General features: G+C 38.6%; 2 protein-coding genes across 2 annotated transcripts; both read left to right on the forward strand.

The window, feature by feature from the left end:
* Window positions 1–498: 498 nt before the first annotated feature.
* On the forward strand, window positions 499–10,947 carry LOC139631394 (ras-related protein rab7-like). Its single transcript, XM_071495628.1, has 6 exons — window positions 499–858; window positions 6,120–6,182; window positions 7,646–7,772; window positions 7,985–8,203; window positions 9,263–9,391; window positions 9,547–10,947. Exons 2-6 carry the CDS (start codon window positions 6,130–6,132, stop codon window positions 9,640–9,642), a joined length of 624 nt encoding a protein of 207 aa, XP_071351729.1. The 5' UTR covers window positions 499–858; window positions 6,120–6,129; the 3' UTR covers window positions 9,643–10,947.
* Window positions 10,948–13,482: 2,535 nt separating this feature from the next.
* On the forward strand, window positions 13,483–18,220 carry arpc4 (actin related protein 2/3 complex, subunit 4). The gene is made up of 6 exons (XM_071495629.1): window positions 13,483–13,620; window positions 16,136–16,254; window positions 16,360–16,471; window positions 16,588–16,683; window positions 17,266–17,436; window positions 17,687–18,220. The coding sequence occupies exons 1-6, from the start codon at window positions 13,618–13,620 to the stop codon at window positions 17,690–17,692; spliced, it is 507 nt and encodes a 168-aa protein (XP_071351730.1). The 5' UTR covers window positions 13,483–13,617; the 3' UTR covers window positions 17,693–18,220.
* The last annotated feature ends 36 nt before the right edge of the window (window positions 18,221–18,256 follow it).

Here is an 18,256-nt window from a genome sequence, read left to right on the forward strand (position 1 = left end):
TTCAACATCATGGAGTCAGTCTGGGGTCACATGAAGAGCCACAGCACACTGCCACAGCCTAAATCCACAAGAGCTGGTTGGTTTTTCAACAACTTACCTGCCACATACTTTGAAAAAAACTGTTTGGAAGTGTTTGGAAGAAGCACTGCTGTTGCTTTAAAGGGTGGTCACACTGAATATTGATTCATCTAGTATTTTCTGTTTATTGCATTTTGTTGGAAGTTAATTAATAAGCAAAAAACTATTTTTGCCATTATTTTGAAAGCTTCCTATGTTTTACTTGTAGTGCCCAAACCTCTGGCACAGTGCTGTATGTCTGAACTGAACGTTTATCTGTTTTCAAAGGCTGAACTTGGCTATAGACCAAACCTGCCAATGCTCCCTCAGAAACAATGCAGAATATTATGTATATGATAAATATAGCAGAAAGGTGTGATAGGTGGGCTGGGATCATTAATTAGCTGCGTCTGACGTAGGACGCAGGCGTTGTTTTGGAGGAGGAAGTGAAAGGGGAAGACAGAAGCTGGGGTAGCAGGTAGTTAGCTCGCTGGCAGGCAAGCCTTCAGAAAAGTGCCAAATATACACACCGGTTGTGGACAATCTGCCTCGCCAATTTACGACACGGGTTTTGTTAGTGTTAACGCAAAGGGCAACTCATTTTTATAAGAATTTGAAACGAGGCATTGCCACATTAACGCTAGCTAACGAGTTGAGTGCCAGCGAGCTAGCTAGCTAGCTAACGTAACGCCTAGTTAGCCTCTGACGCTAACTGCTCTGAACAAAACAACAGCTAGTCAGCTCGCAGCCTGGTCCGACACCGTCAACAAGTCTCCGCTCCGCTGTGTTACAAGCTGAAAAGTAAGTTTTTGAGACGACAACAGTCTGTTCGTACATGTGATATTTGCTCCCTCGTCAGTGCGCTCAGCGTCCTATTAACGCTAATGCTGCAACACCAAACGTTAATGGTGGTGCAGTGTTTTTTCGAGAAGCTGGATGGCAAAAACAAGGCCGGCCTGTGGCTCCTCTGGGTCCACTCCAACTAGGAAGGAGAACTGGGGAGACGAGGTCGGTCGGTCGAACAAAGAATCGTAAAAAAAAAAAGGTGCTTCCTCCCCTCTGTCAAATGTTGACAGAGGGATTATTGATTTCTCTAAATACTTTAGTTTTTATCTGGCGTTCATACACTTAGAAGTAGGGGTGCGGGGCACACTCTGCCGTTCACCTGAAAACCACCAGTTTTGGATTAGACATATCCAAAGGTGGGATTTAGTAACATGTCTGGATGTTGGCAAGTGTCGACTTTGACATATCTCTTCTGCCAACAGTCTGTGTCAGAGACATGCATATCGCTGTCGTAGTGTTGCCAGGCAGACGGGACTTGTGTTGTGTTTTTCTGTGTGAAATAGTTTTCGTTTCGATTGTGACTCACCGGTCACGCAGGGACACGTCGTTCACTTTGTCTGTTTGATCAAAGGTACTTGATTTAATGATATGAAATGGCCAAAACGCCTTCTACTTGTACCAGCAAGCTTGCTAGGATTAAAAGTAACCAGAAATCTGTTGCCATCCGAACATAAAAGTCCAGTATTTCTTGTCGTTCATGTGTAAATGTTTACTGACATTGTCATATAGCTCTTTATTTCTTTTTGCCTCTGTGGTTTTGAAAACAACACTTTGTACATTGCAGACGCAGAGTACAAACGCTGAGCTATGTCCCCCACTCAGGGATTTTGTCTTTAATGACTAATGGCAGTATTTGACAACTATTCATACCAAGCAAACAACTCATCTCAGGTTACTTGACACTAAAGTTTAACTCTTAAGTACCTGCCTGGTGGTTTGGATAAGCTCTAATTTGAGGTTTACTCATACCCCACAAGGTGGCATAAATGGGTTAATTCTTTAAATATAGATTTTAAGTACAACTTGTTAACATAGTTAACATGCCTGATTTTTTTCCCCCACAGTTAACCTTGAAGCATAGACAGCTGTGTCTCATTTTATGTTGCACAGTGTACCTTCCAGCTTGTTCTGCAGTAACTGGAGCACTTCATTGTTCACAACTGAACATCTCGATGTGTGTGTAGGCTCATGTGGAAATCAACATTTCTGTCCAAAAGATCAGTCTTTCTATTCGATACTGTCCTGAAATACAATATCAGTGGTTAAAATGCAGTACTGAGTATATAACTGTAAGGGGAGAAACCTTTTTTTCACAGTATGGATTTATAGAAATATTTGGCTGCACATTATATCACACATAGTAGAAACTGTAGTTAGTGGTCTTATGTGTGATTATTTCAATGTTATCGGTGTGCTGAATTGACTCTTTTTGGCCAGTGGAGCATCTGTTTATCACATGGGAAGGGGTTAACCAGGAAACATGAAGATGGCTTAACTTTATGACTTGTGGAGATGGACAGAGTATTGAGAAACATTCAGCTTTCCAAATCTATATTTAGTTCCAAGTTTGTTTGTGTCTGTTAGCATACACGCACAAGATATATCAGATGTGATCTGTGAATTCCAGCTGTTTGTGCCAGTGATTTTCAGATAGAGGGGAAAATGTGTTGGGGCTTTTACTTAAGTCCAGCACATGACGGTTTTAACACACATTTCTCAACATGAATCCATGAAGAGTTAGATTCTAATACTAGCTTGTAGAGTGATGGGCAGTTACCTCTGTAGAAAATCAAACATTGCTGTCTTCACAATGCCTAATTTATAGTTAGTAAAGATACTTGCCCAGTCATCCCTTTTGATTCTTAAATAGTGAATTGAGATAGGACACTGGCAACTATGAATAAAACATCAAAACAAAATTTAAATGAAAGAATGTGGCTTAAAAATATTTAAATTCTCAGGATTACACTGATTAACTTCAAGAATCTTTTGGTGGCTGATATGATGATGGCAACTAAGAATGCAACAATTGTTTTGCTTTGTGAGTTACTTCAATAATTTCAATTTGTCGCACTTTGAGGTCGTCAGGCAGAGCAATTATGCAGCAAGCTCAGATACATAAGATATGTAACACTATCAGGAGCCAGACAGAGTTGACAATTGACACAATCTCAGGAGCAAAAACACTTTTTAATACCAGTTCTTTCTGCAGCACTGCTGTTAAAAAAATCTGATTTAAAAAAAATATTCTTATGTGCAATGGTGTAATAAATACTTGCGCAATAATTTTAGCTGTTGCGAACTGCATGACATTGACCACATTAACCACCCATGGCACATTTGCAGCTTTAATCAGCAGCACCCATTTCTGAATGCAGAATACAAGTAAATATATTCATCCAGACACCAAAAATTGTTTCACATATATGTAATAGTAATTGATATTGTCTAAGTACAATACCAGCACAGATTTCCACTAACTTGCAGATATACAGGTTTTTCTCAATCTGTTTTCAGTTTGTCACAAAGTGCTAATATTAATATCAGTAAAATTTGCCAACTAATGTTGATGTTTTAATGAAATAAAATTAGGTGGTCAGATCCACCTGATGTCAGACTGAACCTCCTTTCAGAGACCATAACCTAAATTCAGGAATCAGTGGCCAATGTTCTGCTATTTGTCAAAGGTTTTAGATCTGATCTGAGTTTGTTCTGTAATCATGTGACTGTGGTCTCAGCATGCCTCAACTTCAGTGATGTGCTGTTGTTCATCCTTCTGTCAGCTAGTCTGTGCTTCACAGTATTGTAGTCACTGGAGTGCTGTGTTTGTTCCAGTTAGAAGGAATGCAAGTGTACTTTTCCAGCTCCTTATGGGAAATGAAGTGTTTGTATTTTATAGGCTTAGTTTTAGAATTTGGATTTACTTGTGCCCATGATACAGTGTGTCTGTTGAATTTTTAGTTTTTCATCTTTGTGTCTTGGAAAAACAATGCACAAATTGTTTATGTTCGCTAATTGGATTACACTAAAAACCTGGTGGATTAGCATGTTTTACATGTCTTTTATGCTTTGTGTGTCATGTACTTTGACTTGTGACGTGCTGATAGGAAGTGGTCAAGTTTTCTGTTAAACCGTTGTGTGACAGGTTATCTTGCTTTACAAAAAATATGTGGAAGTTACAGCTCTGGTGATTAAAGACATGTTTGTGATCAAACTGCGTAGAATATCACAGTCACAAATACATCTTCCTATATCTTTTCTATATACTATATACTGTACATACTAGAGCTGCTATGATTAGTTAATTAATCAATCGACAGAAAACTGACTATTTCTGCTATAAAATTATTAAATAATTGTTTCTGTCATTTTTTAATCAAAAATGCCAACATTTGCTGGTCCATGCAAACGGAACATCTTTGAGTCTTGGACAAAACAATACATTTTAAAACATCACTTTTGAGTCTAGAAAATATTAAATGGCATTTTCACAACTTTTTGACATTTTATTATATAACAAAACAGTTAATCATCTAATATTAAAAAAGAGAAAACGGAAGCTTAAACAATAATGAAAAAAAATGTGAGTTTCAGCCCTAGTACACAACCAAATATGTAATTGGCCTAAGTCACAGTTCAGATTGTTTTCACTGTTGTGAGGAAACAATGCATCATATTCTCATCAGACACCTGCTCCTGCTGCCATTCTCACTAAAGGTATGCACACCTACAATAGGCTTCTTCTTGTCAATAGCAATGTGCTGGAGTGTTTGCTTGGCACAGATAAGACAAATGTGTGACAAGAGATAAAGCAGCCTGTTATGAAATCAAGGTTTATTTTAGTCTATTCAGCTTATTTGCGTGTGGATAACGGTTATAGATAAGCCCTCAAGACCGGAACGCTTGTATTTTAGTGTCCTACAGTTTATTTTGTAATATGAGTTTCTGCCATGAAACGTCATAATGTTTTTATCTTCTGTGATGAAATCTTGGAAGGCAGGAAGAGTACTTTAAATAGATTGAAGGTGAAATGAATAATAATAGGGTGACTAAAGAGCAGTCTCTATCATGTTCCATGTCTCAGACACCAATGATTAGGACAGTACCCTAGCAAATTCTTTGCTTTGTTCCAGCATCATTAAGATCACAGTGATTGACCTGTCATACATAACATCTTAGAACAACTGATTTTAACATCAAACACTGATATAATTTATCTAATTCTTTCTTCCTGGCATTTCTAAAATTCAAAGGGGGCTATACATGACTTGCTCACTCATTTGTCTGTTTTGCAATATCTCAGATCTTGCTTATTTAATTTTGCCAATACTTAAAGGAAATTATGCACTTCATTGCTCACCACTGCTTTCGAGCGTACAGAAATTACGTAGATTTCAGAATGAAGAACTACAGTCTTTGCTGAAAGTAACGTCATTCATCTCTGACTGATTGACCCAAAACATTCAGACAGTATGTATATTGTTGCTTTGTTGGGAACACCAGAATTTGGGCCATTTTTGAACATGAAAATGACCAATTTGTGCACCAATCTTGGAAATTAAAGTTTTTAATAATTACGTTTGAAGGCATTACATCATGTGTTCACTTTAGTACAGTTCCAGATGTTTATTGATTAAAAAATGACACCTGTGATAAAATGACATGTGCATATGAAGATACAAACAATAGGGCTTTAAATAAATACACATGTACTGTGTCCCTCAATCCATGTTGTGTTTGCTGTTGTAAATACTGGTTATTGTTATGTTTGATAGTGTACAGAGATCAGCACATGCTGTAGTAGGTTGTCTCCTCAGTGACAGCGATATGAGCAGAATATGTCAGAAGTGTCACTTGATTTGGAGCAGTCAGTCTTCTAGGAGGTAACTTCCTGTGGTGTGTAAGAGGGAAAGAGAAAGAATGATGTGTTCCTCGTGATTTGCCCAACAGCTTAGAAAGCACATGACTGGAATGAATGGTCTTCAAACCTGATTGGTCCATGGGCATGAAACTCTACACACCAATTTGTAGACTAATGTTTTCCAATGGCCTTGTTTGCACAGAAACAGATTTACTTTTGTATTGATTTTATTGACTCTCAACAATAGAAAACTGGTGATTAGGTTGTGACTTGTAATGAGTATGTTAGGAAGGTATCGTTGAGTAACCTCTGTATGTTGAACTCTGTAAATGTTTTGCTGTGTGTCTTTCTGCAGCTGTGGAAAAATGACATCCAGGAAGAAAGTGCTGTTGAAAGTCATCATCCTGGGAGATTCTGGGTGAGTCGCAACTTGGCATATTTCACATCAAATCCTAAAACCTATCATTAGTTAGTTATACTATAAAATCATTTGGTGAGAAATAAACCCAAATGCCAGTTTAGAGCTGAATCTTTTTTTTAATCAGCGTCTAATACTGTTATTTCCTTGTTGGCAGGAGTTATTACTGTGCCATAAGCTGTCTCCAGGCAGAGTGAATCCTCTGCTCTTCACTAATGCAGACCTGCTCTTTTTCATCTGTGCTTCTTGTCTGCAGACCTAACAAGACTTAATCACTGCCATTATTTTCATGCTCAGTACTGCTCTGGGTTGTCTATGAAAAGTAATTGTTAAAATCAGTTCTGCACATATTATTTTAGGGATGCTAATACACATTGTGATAATAGATATTAGAGCTGGGTGATAGTGGAAAAATCTAATATTTCTTAAATAATTACCTCTACTGATAATGTGACAATGTTTTGTCTGTGGCTGTTGTTTGTTTCCTACATTAAGTGCTATCTTCTGAGCAATAGCTAGCTCAGGGTTTATATAAATATAATGGCCAAGCAGGTGGAAACATTACCTGTTCAGCTAAAACAGTCAAAATTAAGTTTTACTATATACAATAAATCAGCCAAGGAAAAATGAACATTCAGTCACAGTATCATATGAAACTACAATAACAAGATACCAGACAGTATTCAGTCATTTCTTATAGTATTGTGCCCTATTTACACTTGTCAATTCAAGTATCTTATATTCAGATAAAAACCACACCCACATCTTTGTTTGCCACATTATAAATTTGTTTCCATCTGACTTGGCTTGCTGTGAAAATGCACTTGACATTGTCTGGTAACTGCCAGAAAATTCAGAAGAATGGCAGCTTATACACTGATGGACTACCAGTGAGACCAGGGAAGAAGTATTTTGCTAGTCTCTACAGGCACTCACATACCTCTCTTCCTCACTTATAAAGATCTGTGCCATCACCCTCACAGATCATTCAGTGTTGCACTGATCAGAGATCAGAGTGATTTAGCTGGAAATGTTGCGCTCTTGTCCCTTTTATTTGTGACAGGAATAATTATAGATAATCTTGTTATTTCGAAAGTTGTCTTTGTCACAGGAGTGAAGACCCTGTAAGTGGCTTCTCCTCCACAGACTGCCTACTAAAAAACTTACTAAAGACTTGGGAGATGGTTTGAGCAATCAGATTTTAATCCGTGTCTGATCCCTCTTGGTTGCAATTGGTTCTTCTGATATCACATTTGCCATCTGACTTACTCAAGATGTAGGATCTGGTACAAATTGTAAATATGGTCATGATTACACCCATATATCACCCAGTTCTAAATGAATGTAAGTCATTTAAACAATGCCTATTTCATACTAGCTATCATTAGTAGCAGTTTTTTTTTTGCTCCTGTTCTACCATCTACGGTATCTGTTACACTGTTGTCTGTTCTCCTCTTGCTCAGTGTTGGAAAGACATCCCTAATGAACCAGTATGTGAACAAGAAGTTTAGTAACCAGTACAAAGCTACAATAGGAGCAGACTTCCTGACCAAGGAGGTGATGGTGGACGACCGACTCGTTACAATGCAGGTGGGACACAGTTACAACTAGAAGGCCTTCATCTTATGAGGGGGAATTAAATTGTAAATCATTCAAGCATTTAAAGCACAGTGTCATTTAGAATTTCCTGTTTTTGTTTTTTGTTTTTTTTTTTAGATCCTTTTTATATTTGTAGTGGTCTTTTTCTCTCCTCTGTAATCCTGTCCCTTTACTAAACTATTTGTTTCCTTTTGGTTGCCTAGATCTGGGACACAGCTGGCCAGGAGAGGTTCCAGTCCTTGGGTGTTGCGTTTTACCGTGGAGCAGACTGCTGTGTGCTGGTGTTTGACGTGACCGCACCCAATACCTTCAAGACACTTGACAGCTGGAGGGATGAGTTTCTGATCCAGGCCAGCCCCCGAGATCCTGAGAACTTCCCCTTTGTGGTGCTAGGCAACAAGATTGACTTGGAAAATAGACAGGTTGGTATGAATGGATAATACCTCCATGATAAACCAATTTAAAATCATTACCCATCCTGCATTTCATAGTGTCCAAATGTCAGAACCCCTAGACCCTAAGACCCAGTTCCTGTGGATGTGTTTCAGCTACATTGATGGTTTTGGGGCTGTGCTGTGAGTGCTCTTCTGGCTCTGCACAGTAGTACTATGATGCAAGGGTCACAATGGATGCTTGGTGTGTGCATTGTGGCTGCCGTAGCTGATATGCTGCAGAAAAACACATGTGTATATTCACACTGGCTGCGTGTCTGCTATGTCGTTGCTACCGCCAGCTCTATCTGTGTATATACTTGGATTTCTCTTCATTTTTAAGTCATTTCTGTATTATTTTTGACAGAAAATGTCAGTAAAATACCACTCTCTCAACATACAGCTGCTAAAATGGTTAAAAAAAAATATTAGTGTCTTATTCAGATTTAGCCTAGACATAGAAAACTATAGTGGAGGGTGTCCGTTTTGTGTAATATTGCTGGTATGATTTCAATATGACGTCAGTCTTTTCTCTGTCTAGTGTTTCTCTAAAATGAAAATGGCTGTCAAAATGGAAAATAAGACATTCTGCAGCCACCACGCGACACATCCAGTGTGCCAAAGCCCTGACTGTTGCTCTTATGCTGCTGTTGTTAAGTAGCCTTCAAAGACGTGCCTCAGTGCAAGTGCACATGGGCTCAAACTACTGTAAGAGGAATGGCAGACCACTTGGTGAAAACAAGAGTCTTTTTAACTGGGGAGAGGTTATTTGTGTGAAATAAATAATAATTGCAAGGCTCATATTTAATATGTACGGTAATAAAGGAGTGTGTTTGTCACTCACCAATGAAATATGGCTCAAAAATATTGTTGTTAATAAAGTTGTTTGATCTCACCAGAAGCCAACAAATCAACATGATGCCTTCATAGAACAATGAAGGTCAATGAAGATCTATTCCAGGCTTTTAAAAAAAGTTTATTTTTGTTTAACACATCTTTACAAACTTAAGCTCATCATACTGATGAAACTTTTCCACTTCATACACACAGGTAACCACCAAAAGGGCTCAGGCTTGGTGTCAGAGTAAGAACAACATCCCCTACTTTGAGACCAGCGCCAAAGAAGCCATAAATGTAGAACAGGCATTCCAAACAATTGCACGTAACGCCCTCAAACAGGTGAGTCACAGTTGCTTGAAATGAAAATGAAAGGGAGTGGAGATGTGTGTTTTGTCATTGTCAAATTTCAGTGCAGTTTTTGTAAAATAATGATAATGAATTCTGTCAGAATGTTTTCCTGCGCTGACTATTTTCTTTCTCTTGATGCCTCACAGGAGACAGAGGTGGAGTTGTATAATGAATTCCCAGAGCCCATAAAACTGGATAGGAATGACAGAGCTAAACCGTCAGCAGAAAGCTGCAGCTGCTAAAGGACAACTTGGACCATCTTCTCTCTTGGCTTTCTGAACCATCCTGTCACCCATTACATCACCTGCACCTCGAGGGAAAGGACTTCCCTATTGGTCTTCCTCCTTCACACCACTGTTCATTCCATCAACACAACCCTTCACAAAGTACGCTGCACATGGATGTATCCCTCCCCCCACTTAGTACACAAATTAATACACTAGCATACTATATGCTGACAAATCCAGTGGCGAAAGATCACACTAGGGAAGAATGAGACCTCTTCTGACCTCACAGTCCCTGACTTGATAGTGAGTGATCTCCTGTCCTGCCCACCCACTGTTTGCCCCTGACTCTCACACTGAGGGGGCAAGATGGAGCCTTGTTCAAAGAGTGCAATTGGGAACTCTAGATGGACTGGCTGATGCTCTGTAATGTGAGAAGACGTTGGCTAACGTCAGCATCCCAAGTATCCTATTTTCACTTTCTGTTTTCTGTTTGCTTTCAATTTGCCTATCTGTCAAGAACTAATCGAGTTGAACTATATATATAAATATATATATTTTAATTGGCTGATGTTATTTCTTAAGCCAATCTGAAACACATACTTGTTTTGGTTTTTTTTGCACTTTCTTTTTATGTTTTTGCCTTTAAATGTTATAGAGGGATGACTGATTTTGGGCAACATCAGCTACCACACCTTTTGGTAAGCTTCAAATTATACCTCCTTGCTTGTTTTCCCTGCCAAATATATCCTGAGAATCTGTCAAACGGTGAATGTTTTGCCTTTTCCCTTCATGGTTGTGTGCTAATGGGTTTACAACTGCCTCACAATGCAGAAGAAATGTTCCGAAGTAGACATTAAGTAAAAGCTGATAACGCAGTCACAGTGTAAAACATGGATTAATTCTCAATATATTAATATTTGCCTTTTATGTAACATTACTTGTACTGCTACTATTACTGCTGTATGTGTTATGTCCTTCATCAGACATCTTTCAATGCTATGGAATTACAATATGTGTCACCAACACAGCATACACCTGTCTTCTGTCATGTCTTTGTTATTGCTGTTCTCTCTATCTGCTTGTAGCTCAGGTTGGCTAAGTACTTAATATTTTTAACGGATTGTGTATTACAGTGTATAGATGGTAAAGGTAAAAGGCGGATGGATTGAACTGAAATTGATGTTCTCTCTTTCCATGTAAAGATAAGATCCAACTTTTTGCCCTGGTATTACTCCTTCTCCTTATAGAAAAAAATCACTGCGATGCCAATGATGTTGTAAAAGAAAATTGGGATGTCAAATAAAAAAACTCTTGAATATATCAATGGTTTCGCAGTACGTGTCTCAGTTTCTGTTTTCTGTGGTTAACTTCTTACATTTTCTCAGTGCATCCAGACTATTCCTCACTTACATAATGTAAGATATAATTATTTTCCTTGGCATTTGTCTGTTTTCAAGACTTGAAACATTAGGAATTGTGTGTCATGCTTGGGTGAGCTGCATTGTTTGGACCTTGGTAAGTACTCCCTCACAGCAGTTTTCACTTATTTTGGCTGATTTGACATCTCCCCAGGACAACCACTGCTCTTTAAATCTGTTGTTAAGGAGGGACCACTCACACCTTTGGGACTTTTGTTGGGAATTTTGTTGATGCAAACTCACATGCTATCCACACTCATTCTACTGTCCACTTATTCCATGTTTTATATGTAATACACACAGTAATTTATAGTAAGAGGCAAATTGAACTTTTGGACACTGCGCCATGACTTTTGAATATGAGAGGTCAGATCAGCTAGAATAAATGAAAACACATGTCCTCACAACATGTGTGAATACTGCCAGACAACTTTTCCAGAAAAGACTTTGACTTGCCTGCCAACAGTTTGACTTGCCATACTAGGAAACTTAATGCACTTTATACATGTATATGTGCTGTAGTTATCATTGTATATGTCTGTATACTTAACAAAAATAAATCAAATTTTACACAAGTATAAACTGAACTAAAATGATTCAAAAATGAGAAAAGTATGAATATAATAGACATGATGTCTTCTTCATACACACACGCGTCACTATATGAAATGTAGGCTAATGCCATCATATGGATTTCTCACTATGCACCTGGACTTGGACAAGAGCTGACCTGTTGCAGACCAAAGCCGTGGAGAGCTAACCACTCAGTAGACCACTGGTGTACTGTGCTTGACCATTTGAGGAACACCTGCTGAAGGGTGTCACAGGTGAGCAGTTTCTGCGTTTGTTCCACAGTTTACTTTTATTATACAGTTGTTATTCATATCATTCTGGTAAAGAGTCAGCCTCAGTCTGGGGGGAGAGATCTGCCCAGACAACCCACACACAAACCTGAACTACACCACACGTGCCAGACTCAGCCCATGACCAGTTCTGGCAGTGGGCCAGAATGGCTTTTTGTCAGTTTCCTGCTATTTTCCCCCATGCTGACTCCTCCCTTAGATGCAGGATAGAATCAGAGTACACGACTGCTCTCTTATCAAATGACACATGGATGCAATTCTCATGGATATAAACAGAATAAACCAGCAAACATGGAGCAAGAGTCCGGAAAAACTTCAGCTGCAAGTGAGACTAAACCCACAAACCTCAGCTGCCAGTGAATGAGTGTTTAAAGTTCATAAACTGCAGCGATAAGTAAAGTGAGGTAAAAGACCAACAGTAGCAGTGCATTAAGTTCAACTTACTTACAAATTACCATCACACAACATTCATGAATATACAGTTCATTCATTATAAATCAATTTTGACTGAATATAAGTCTTAAATGTCACATTATTCCTGTGTGCAAGGTTAATTTGGAAATATGCAGCAAGCATGTCCTAAAGCTAGAAATCAGAGAGAATCCTCAAATCAGGTTCCTTCATAGACAATACAAGGGGCACTGATTCTGAAGCATCAGCAGTTGTGCATTGCATCGAAACATCCATTAAATGTCATGAGTGACCAATAAAAATGTGGAATGCAGGAACAGCATCACTCTTTTTAATTGGACCTCCCATATTAAGATCTATTGAGTGCAAATGATGAACCAATACAGCAGAAAAATATACTCTGGAAATATAGACGTGTTTGTAAATCAATCAGTCAGGCCACTGATGGTTAATGGCTGAAATTACTTTGAGCCACTGGAGGAAATGAGTTACCTTGCTAACCCCAAAATCTACAGAAGGTCTGTCATTTACCCCCCAGAACAGGTATCGCCCAGATTTTAAATTGGATGTAAAGTTTAAGATTTGAAACATTCATTTTGGTGTAAGAAATTACACAAACATTTTATGGCCTCACAGTGTCAGAGCCCCGTTTATTTATTTTTTTTTATATATCATCACACATTTTAAGGTTCTTCCTCTGGTCTCTAACTTTAGGGGAGGGTGCTGCATGTTCTGGGACACGGGAATAAGAAATGTGAACTCTTGAAAAGGGGCTGGGTTCTACTTCAAATGTACAGTCCATGATTGTAACACAGTGCCCCATCCTCAAAGCATCTCGTTCAGAAAAAACAAAAAATAAATGTCAAAGCCCATCCAGGACTGTATTGGAATAATCATGTAAACTTGAAAATGAAACAAATTCCATGAGAGCATTGTAATATTTTTTACACAGGACCTGACCTACTGAATATGAGCAAAGCAGGAGAAGCAGGTTCCTTTTGAAAGTATTTCACCTTTTGCTTGCACTCAGTCAGGTGAGTTACGGTGGAGTGGTTACGTTTCTACAAATGAAAAAAAGCGAGCCTACGTTCAGCATTTTCTTTCATTATAGTCTGATTACGTGAATTGTAATATTTAACATTTGTTGCAAACTGATACTTTGTAGTGTTAGTATTTCATCTCGTTGCTCGCCACAGCAGCGGCAGCTCGGGGGCAGAGGCTGTTCCGGTATGTTAACGGAAAAAGCCCTGACAAGTGTAGCTGCTTCCGCCTTTAGCCGCCTCTCCTGAAACAGAGAAATGGTAAGTGAAATTGGACAAAAACTCACAAACGGAGAGAGTTTAACAGTCACATATATCAAACCGTGTTGATATGACGATGTTATCACTCGTCGACCAGCAGCACCTCCCTTTGGAGAGGCGCTGCTCGTGTTTTTCCACGGGTTTCATTTGAAGTAGCTCAGCGGGCGGTTAGCTAACAGGCTAACGCTAATTTCCTCGCTAAGAGAAAAATCCGAGTTCGAAGAATTCGGCTGCGTTTTAGAACGCGATGGAATCCCTGATAGAATGTTGCCATTGTGACGTGCGAGGTTGGTTGTTGCGCTTTGGTAAAGCTTTGTTGCTAAGTAACGTAGAATGTTAACTACAATGGAAAGGTACTGGTTAACTCTGACAGCACCGCTTTGTTCCTCAGCTGTAAAAATCCTCGTTGGTAAATCATGATTTGTTTACACAGATCAACACTTTTTTTTTTTTTTTTTTTTTTTTTACAGTTCTGTCAGTGCTTCCTGTCATCCTCCTGTTGTAGTGTGGCGGTGATGCATGGTTTTGGGTGTGTATAGTGAGGTCAGAGTGTAGGGTCTGCTGAACCGGTCATGCTTACTTTGTGAGGGCACTATCAATCTTTGAGAACTAAAAAAAAATTAACCATTCATTAAAAATTGTATATAAATACACAACATCTCTACATTTGGTTGTCAAAAATTGAATAGTGGGTGTGTTTTTTTTTTTAATTTAAACATGTCTGATGGATAAACAGGGTTATGGCAGCTTTTCCAAAGGCAGATGTTATTTGCAGCCAGATGTCAGTAGCCAACAATGATATTTGTAGCTGGGTTACAAATAGCCAATGTGGATTGCCTATGTGGCTATTGACACCCAGGTGTATATAGCAGACCAGATGCAAGCACCCAGAGGCCTGCACTACGGGTCAAGTTCAACATACCCAGCACACCTCTTTCGTTATCTGGCTTAACTGAACATAATGTGGGCCCACTACAAAGCTGGTTATCAGTTGGCTTGGTTAAACCAAGGTTTTCCTATCCTACGAGCGTGTTCATGTGAAAGAGGCTCTTGTTGTTAATAATTTCCTGTCTTTAAAGTTAGACTATAGGTGTACTGTAAATAAGCACACAAATTATCAAGTTTTTTTTACTGAGTGAGTATTTTCATTCTTTTTTGTCCGATGATGAACAAAGTCGTGTCATGCTGCTGTTGCTGCTGCCAAAGCAGAGAGAGAAGAGAATTGGCTGATGACTGGTGAGGTCAATCTGACTGAAATGTGAGGATATTGTTTTTCTAATAAGAGACATCAGAGTTTGTGGCTTATATTTCCTTTTCTGAGCTGCTGTGATGGAAGAAGAGTGTAAAAGCATCAACACTGTCAGGAATCCTGTTGGGATTAAAGAATCTTTGTTCAATTATAATGAAGGTATTATTTAGTGTGATCAGCTCTCCCTGCATTTGTTAGCTCTGTTTTAAAGCCAAAGTGGGTATATGCAGATAAGTTTGAGGTGTTTCCTCCTTTGGCATCAGTGCAGAGTGGCTCTTTTGTCGTCTGTAACTTGTTCCTGTGGATTCAAATACAAATATCCCCATACACCAGTCATGGTGTTCTGTTTTTTTTCTTTTTCTTTTTCATAAGTCACCGCACCTGCACTTGATGCTGTTATTCCATGTGTTGTTGTTATTGTTAACTGCCTGCCCTCTTCTTCTCTCCAAGTTCGATTTTAGATTAGACCACTTGTAGTGTTATTATTCTGCTCTTGTCAGTCCTGTTAGAATCACATCTCCTGTAGAAAAACAAGTACTGTCACATTTTCAGAGTTTTGACATCGACTTGGTACCGAAGTATCAGTTCTCGTGACATCCCTACTCTGAAGATAAACTGCTCTGGAGCAGGTTAGGAATTCAGTATGATTTACCATGGTTATTTAACATGGTAAGAAGTGAACCACCATCGTAACCATGAAAGCCCACGATTCAACCTGAAGTTACCTTGCTAACCTCAAATCCTGCTTTGTAGTACAGGCCAGTCTATTTGCACCCTGGTGTCCATAGCCAACAAGGCATTACATGTAATGTGATCAAGAAAATTTGTCTTTGCACATGCATTAAAGAGCTTTAGTAATTTGTCTTCTCAGAGGGCTTAGCTTTAAGGCATGTCGTTACAACTTGTAAGGCACTTTGAGTAAAGTTACACAATTACAAACACATTGAGTGAAACCTTGTGTGTGATGTTGTGGCTTAATCTGTGCAGTTTGAGTTTCTTAGCACCATGGAGTCCAGGCTCATTAAGATTAACTACTAGTTGTGTCAAGTGCAAACTCAACAGAAACAACCAGGTTGAGATTTAAGACAGCACAAGACCTTATACAATGTTTTCAGGCTAACTGAAACCAGGGAAGTGTGTGTATTTAAAACTTGTTGATACACAGGACTTTTCTCAAGTCAGTCTCGGTTACACCTGCCCGTAGATTCAGATTTACTGTCCTTGAGGAATGATTTTCATCTACTCTTTCTCGCTTTCCTTCCTCAGACGGCAACTTTGCGCCCATATCTCAATGCAGTGCGTGCCACTCTGCAGGCCGCCCTCTGCTTGGAAAATTTCTCCTCACAAGTAGTGGAGAGGCACAACAAGCCAGAGGTGGAAGTGCGGTGAGTTTGTCATCTTAGCTTTGAGTGCCACTTTGGAGCAACCAAGCACTACATGAAATCAGAGTTGAATTAAAATTAATTGTGTGTGTTTCTGCCCACTTCCAGGAGTAGTAAAGAACTGCTCCTCCAGCCTGTGATCATCAGCCGTAATGACAAGGAGAAGGTACTGATTGAGGGCTCCATCAACTCCGTCAGAGTCAGCATCGCTGTCAAGCAGGTCAGTCAGGCTCTAAACAGATGATTACACAGTAATTGGTAATTAGTAAATGTAAGGATGAGAATTGTAGGCTGTCAGCAACCCTGACCACTACTTACCTCAATCTGCTGCTGCAGGCAGATGAGATCGAGAAGATTCTGTGCCATAAATTCATGCGTTTCATGATGATGAGAGCAGAAAACTTCTTCATCCTGAGGCGGAAGCCAGTGGAGGTAAGTGGGCTTTGAAAATAGGTCCTCCACATTTACAGGCTTTTCACACACACTGCATACATAGAATTGGGCAAATTTTCCTGGTAAGCATTTAGTTGTTCTTTAAAATGTAACGTGAACCATAATGAAAATAACTTTGTTATAAGAACAGTGATACATTTAATAAAACTCCAAATTTAGTCTAGATAATGTAGTGAGGGATGAGGTAAGGACAGGCCGGTGTTATGCTTTAAAATGCTCTGAATGACCTGGAATGGCTAGAGCTCTTGAATGCCCCTTGAATATTCCAGGCAGCAGAGGCAGCAGAAACAAAACTGTGTTATTTTTAAACTTCAAGCGAAAGTCAATGATGGTTGCTATATTATCTTGAAGCCACAAATGTTGCTGTGTATGTTTGGTCCTTAAATCACAAAATACCCAGGAAATGCCCTAGAAAATAATTTGTTGCAAACAGTGCGAATGCTGAAGTATTTGTGTCAGTTGCTGCTGCTATTTAAAGTTTATCGTATTCAGCTGAAACAGATACATGTGATGACGGAAACTTTAACATTCAACTTATTATCCATTTTTTTTTTTTTGCAGGGCTATGACATCAGTTTTCTCATCACCAACTTCCACACAGAACAGATGTACAAACACAAACTGGTGGACTTTGTTATTCATTTCATGGAGGAAATTGACAAGGAGATCAGTGAAATGAAGCTGTCTGTCAACGCCAGGGCTCGTATTGTTGCTGAAGAGTTTCTCAAAAATGTAAGTGGTTGTCTTTCTACATTTTTTATTTGCAGAATTAGTGGTTTGTTTTTTTAGTTTTTCTTTTTTATTAGTGTAACCAAGACTTTGATATTGTTGCAGTTTGTGTTCAGTTAACTTTACTGCTTATAGCTAAAATAGGTTTTTAATATTGAAAGTTTATTATGGTTATATTATTAATGTTACATTATTAATTTGTGTTTCTGATTTTTTTTGTAGCTTATACATTGTTTTTGTTTTACTCTTGCAGTTCTGAGAGAGAGGAGTACATTCCTTTTGTAATCTTGGCCGTCACTGTGGAGCGTGCACATCACAGGGCAGAGACGAGACAAAATACTGACAGCCAAGAGAAGTTAAGAAATGTAAGATGTACAGTAAAGATGTACTGGCCAATGAGGTTTTGCCCTTTAACCTTAAAATGCCCCTGTGCTCAAAAATATTGATGTTTGTATATAATGAATATTCACACCAGACATTAATATCTGCCTTTAGAACATTAGAAGACATCAGGGCAGGTCCTTTAAAAAAAATATTTGTAATCAGTATTAATGAGCACAGGGTAATATGAAAGTTTTTCAGATAATTTAATTTTTTTTAAATATATATATTATATGCACATAAATTTCATTTTGCTATGTTTTGTTACGACAGATCTTAAACCATGAAGGCAATCAACTAGTACACGTTTCTTGTTTTAGTACACAGAGTAGACCTTATTGTAGATGGATAATAAAAATAAATATACTTGCTGGCAGTGAAGAAAATAAAAGCATTATCCTTTGTATTTTAGTAATTTCTTTTTTTAAATCTGAAGTTATGA

The sequence above is a fragment of the Trachinotus anak genome, unplaced genomic scaffold (assembly GCF_046630095.1).
Source record: "Trachinotus anak isolate AG129_WGS33_773 ecotype Australia unplaced genomic scaffold, CSIRO_AGI_Tana_v1 ptg000013l, whole genome shotgun sequence".
Taxonomy (NCBI): domain Eukaryota; kingdom Metazoa; phylum Chordata; class Actinopteri; order Carangiformes; family Carangidae; genus Trachinotus; species Trachinotus anak.

Bases quoted from the DNA above. Each gene is read 5' to 3' on its own strand.
- arpc4 (XM_071495629.1), top strand. The intron at 16,472-16,587 runs GTCAGTCAGGCT...CTGCTGCTGCAG, and splicing joins TCAGCATCGCTGTCAAGCAG to GCAGATGAGATCGAGAAGAT. The intron at 16,684-17,265 runs GTAAGTGGGCTT...TTTTTTTTGCAG, and splicing joins TGAGGCGGAAGCCAGTGGAG to GGCTATGACATCAGTTTTCT.
- LOC139631394 (XM_071495628.1), top strand. From the start codon at position 6,130: ATGACATCCAGGAAGAAAGTGCTGTTGAAAGTCATCATCCTGGGAGAT. The intron at 7,773-7,984 runs GTGGGACACAGT...TTGGTTGCCTAG, and splicing joins ACCGACTCGTTACAATGCAG to ATCTGGGACACAGCTGGCCA. The intron at 9,392-9,546 runs GTGAGTCACAGT...GATGCCTCACAG, and splicing joins CACGTAACGCCCTCAAACAG to GAGACAGAGGTGGAGTTGTA.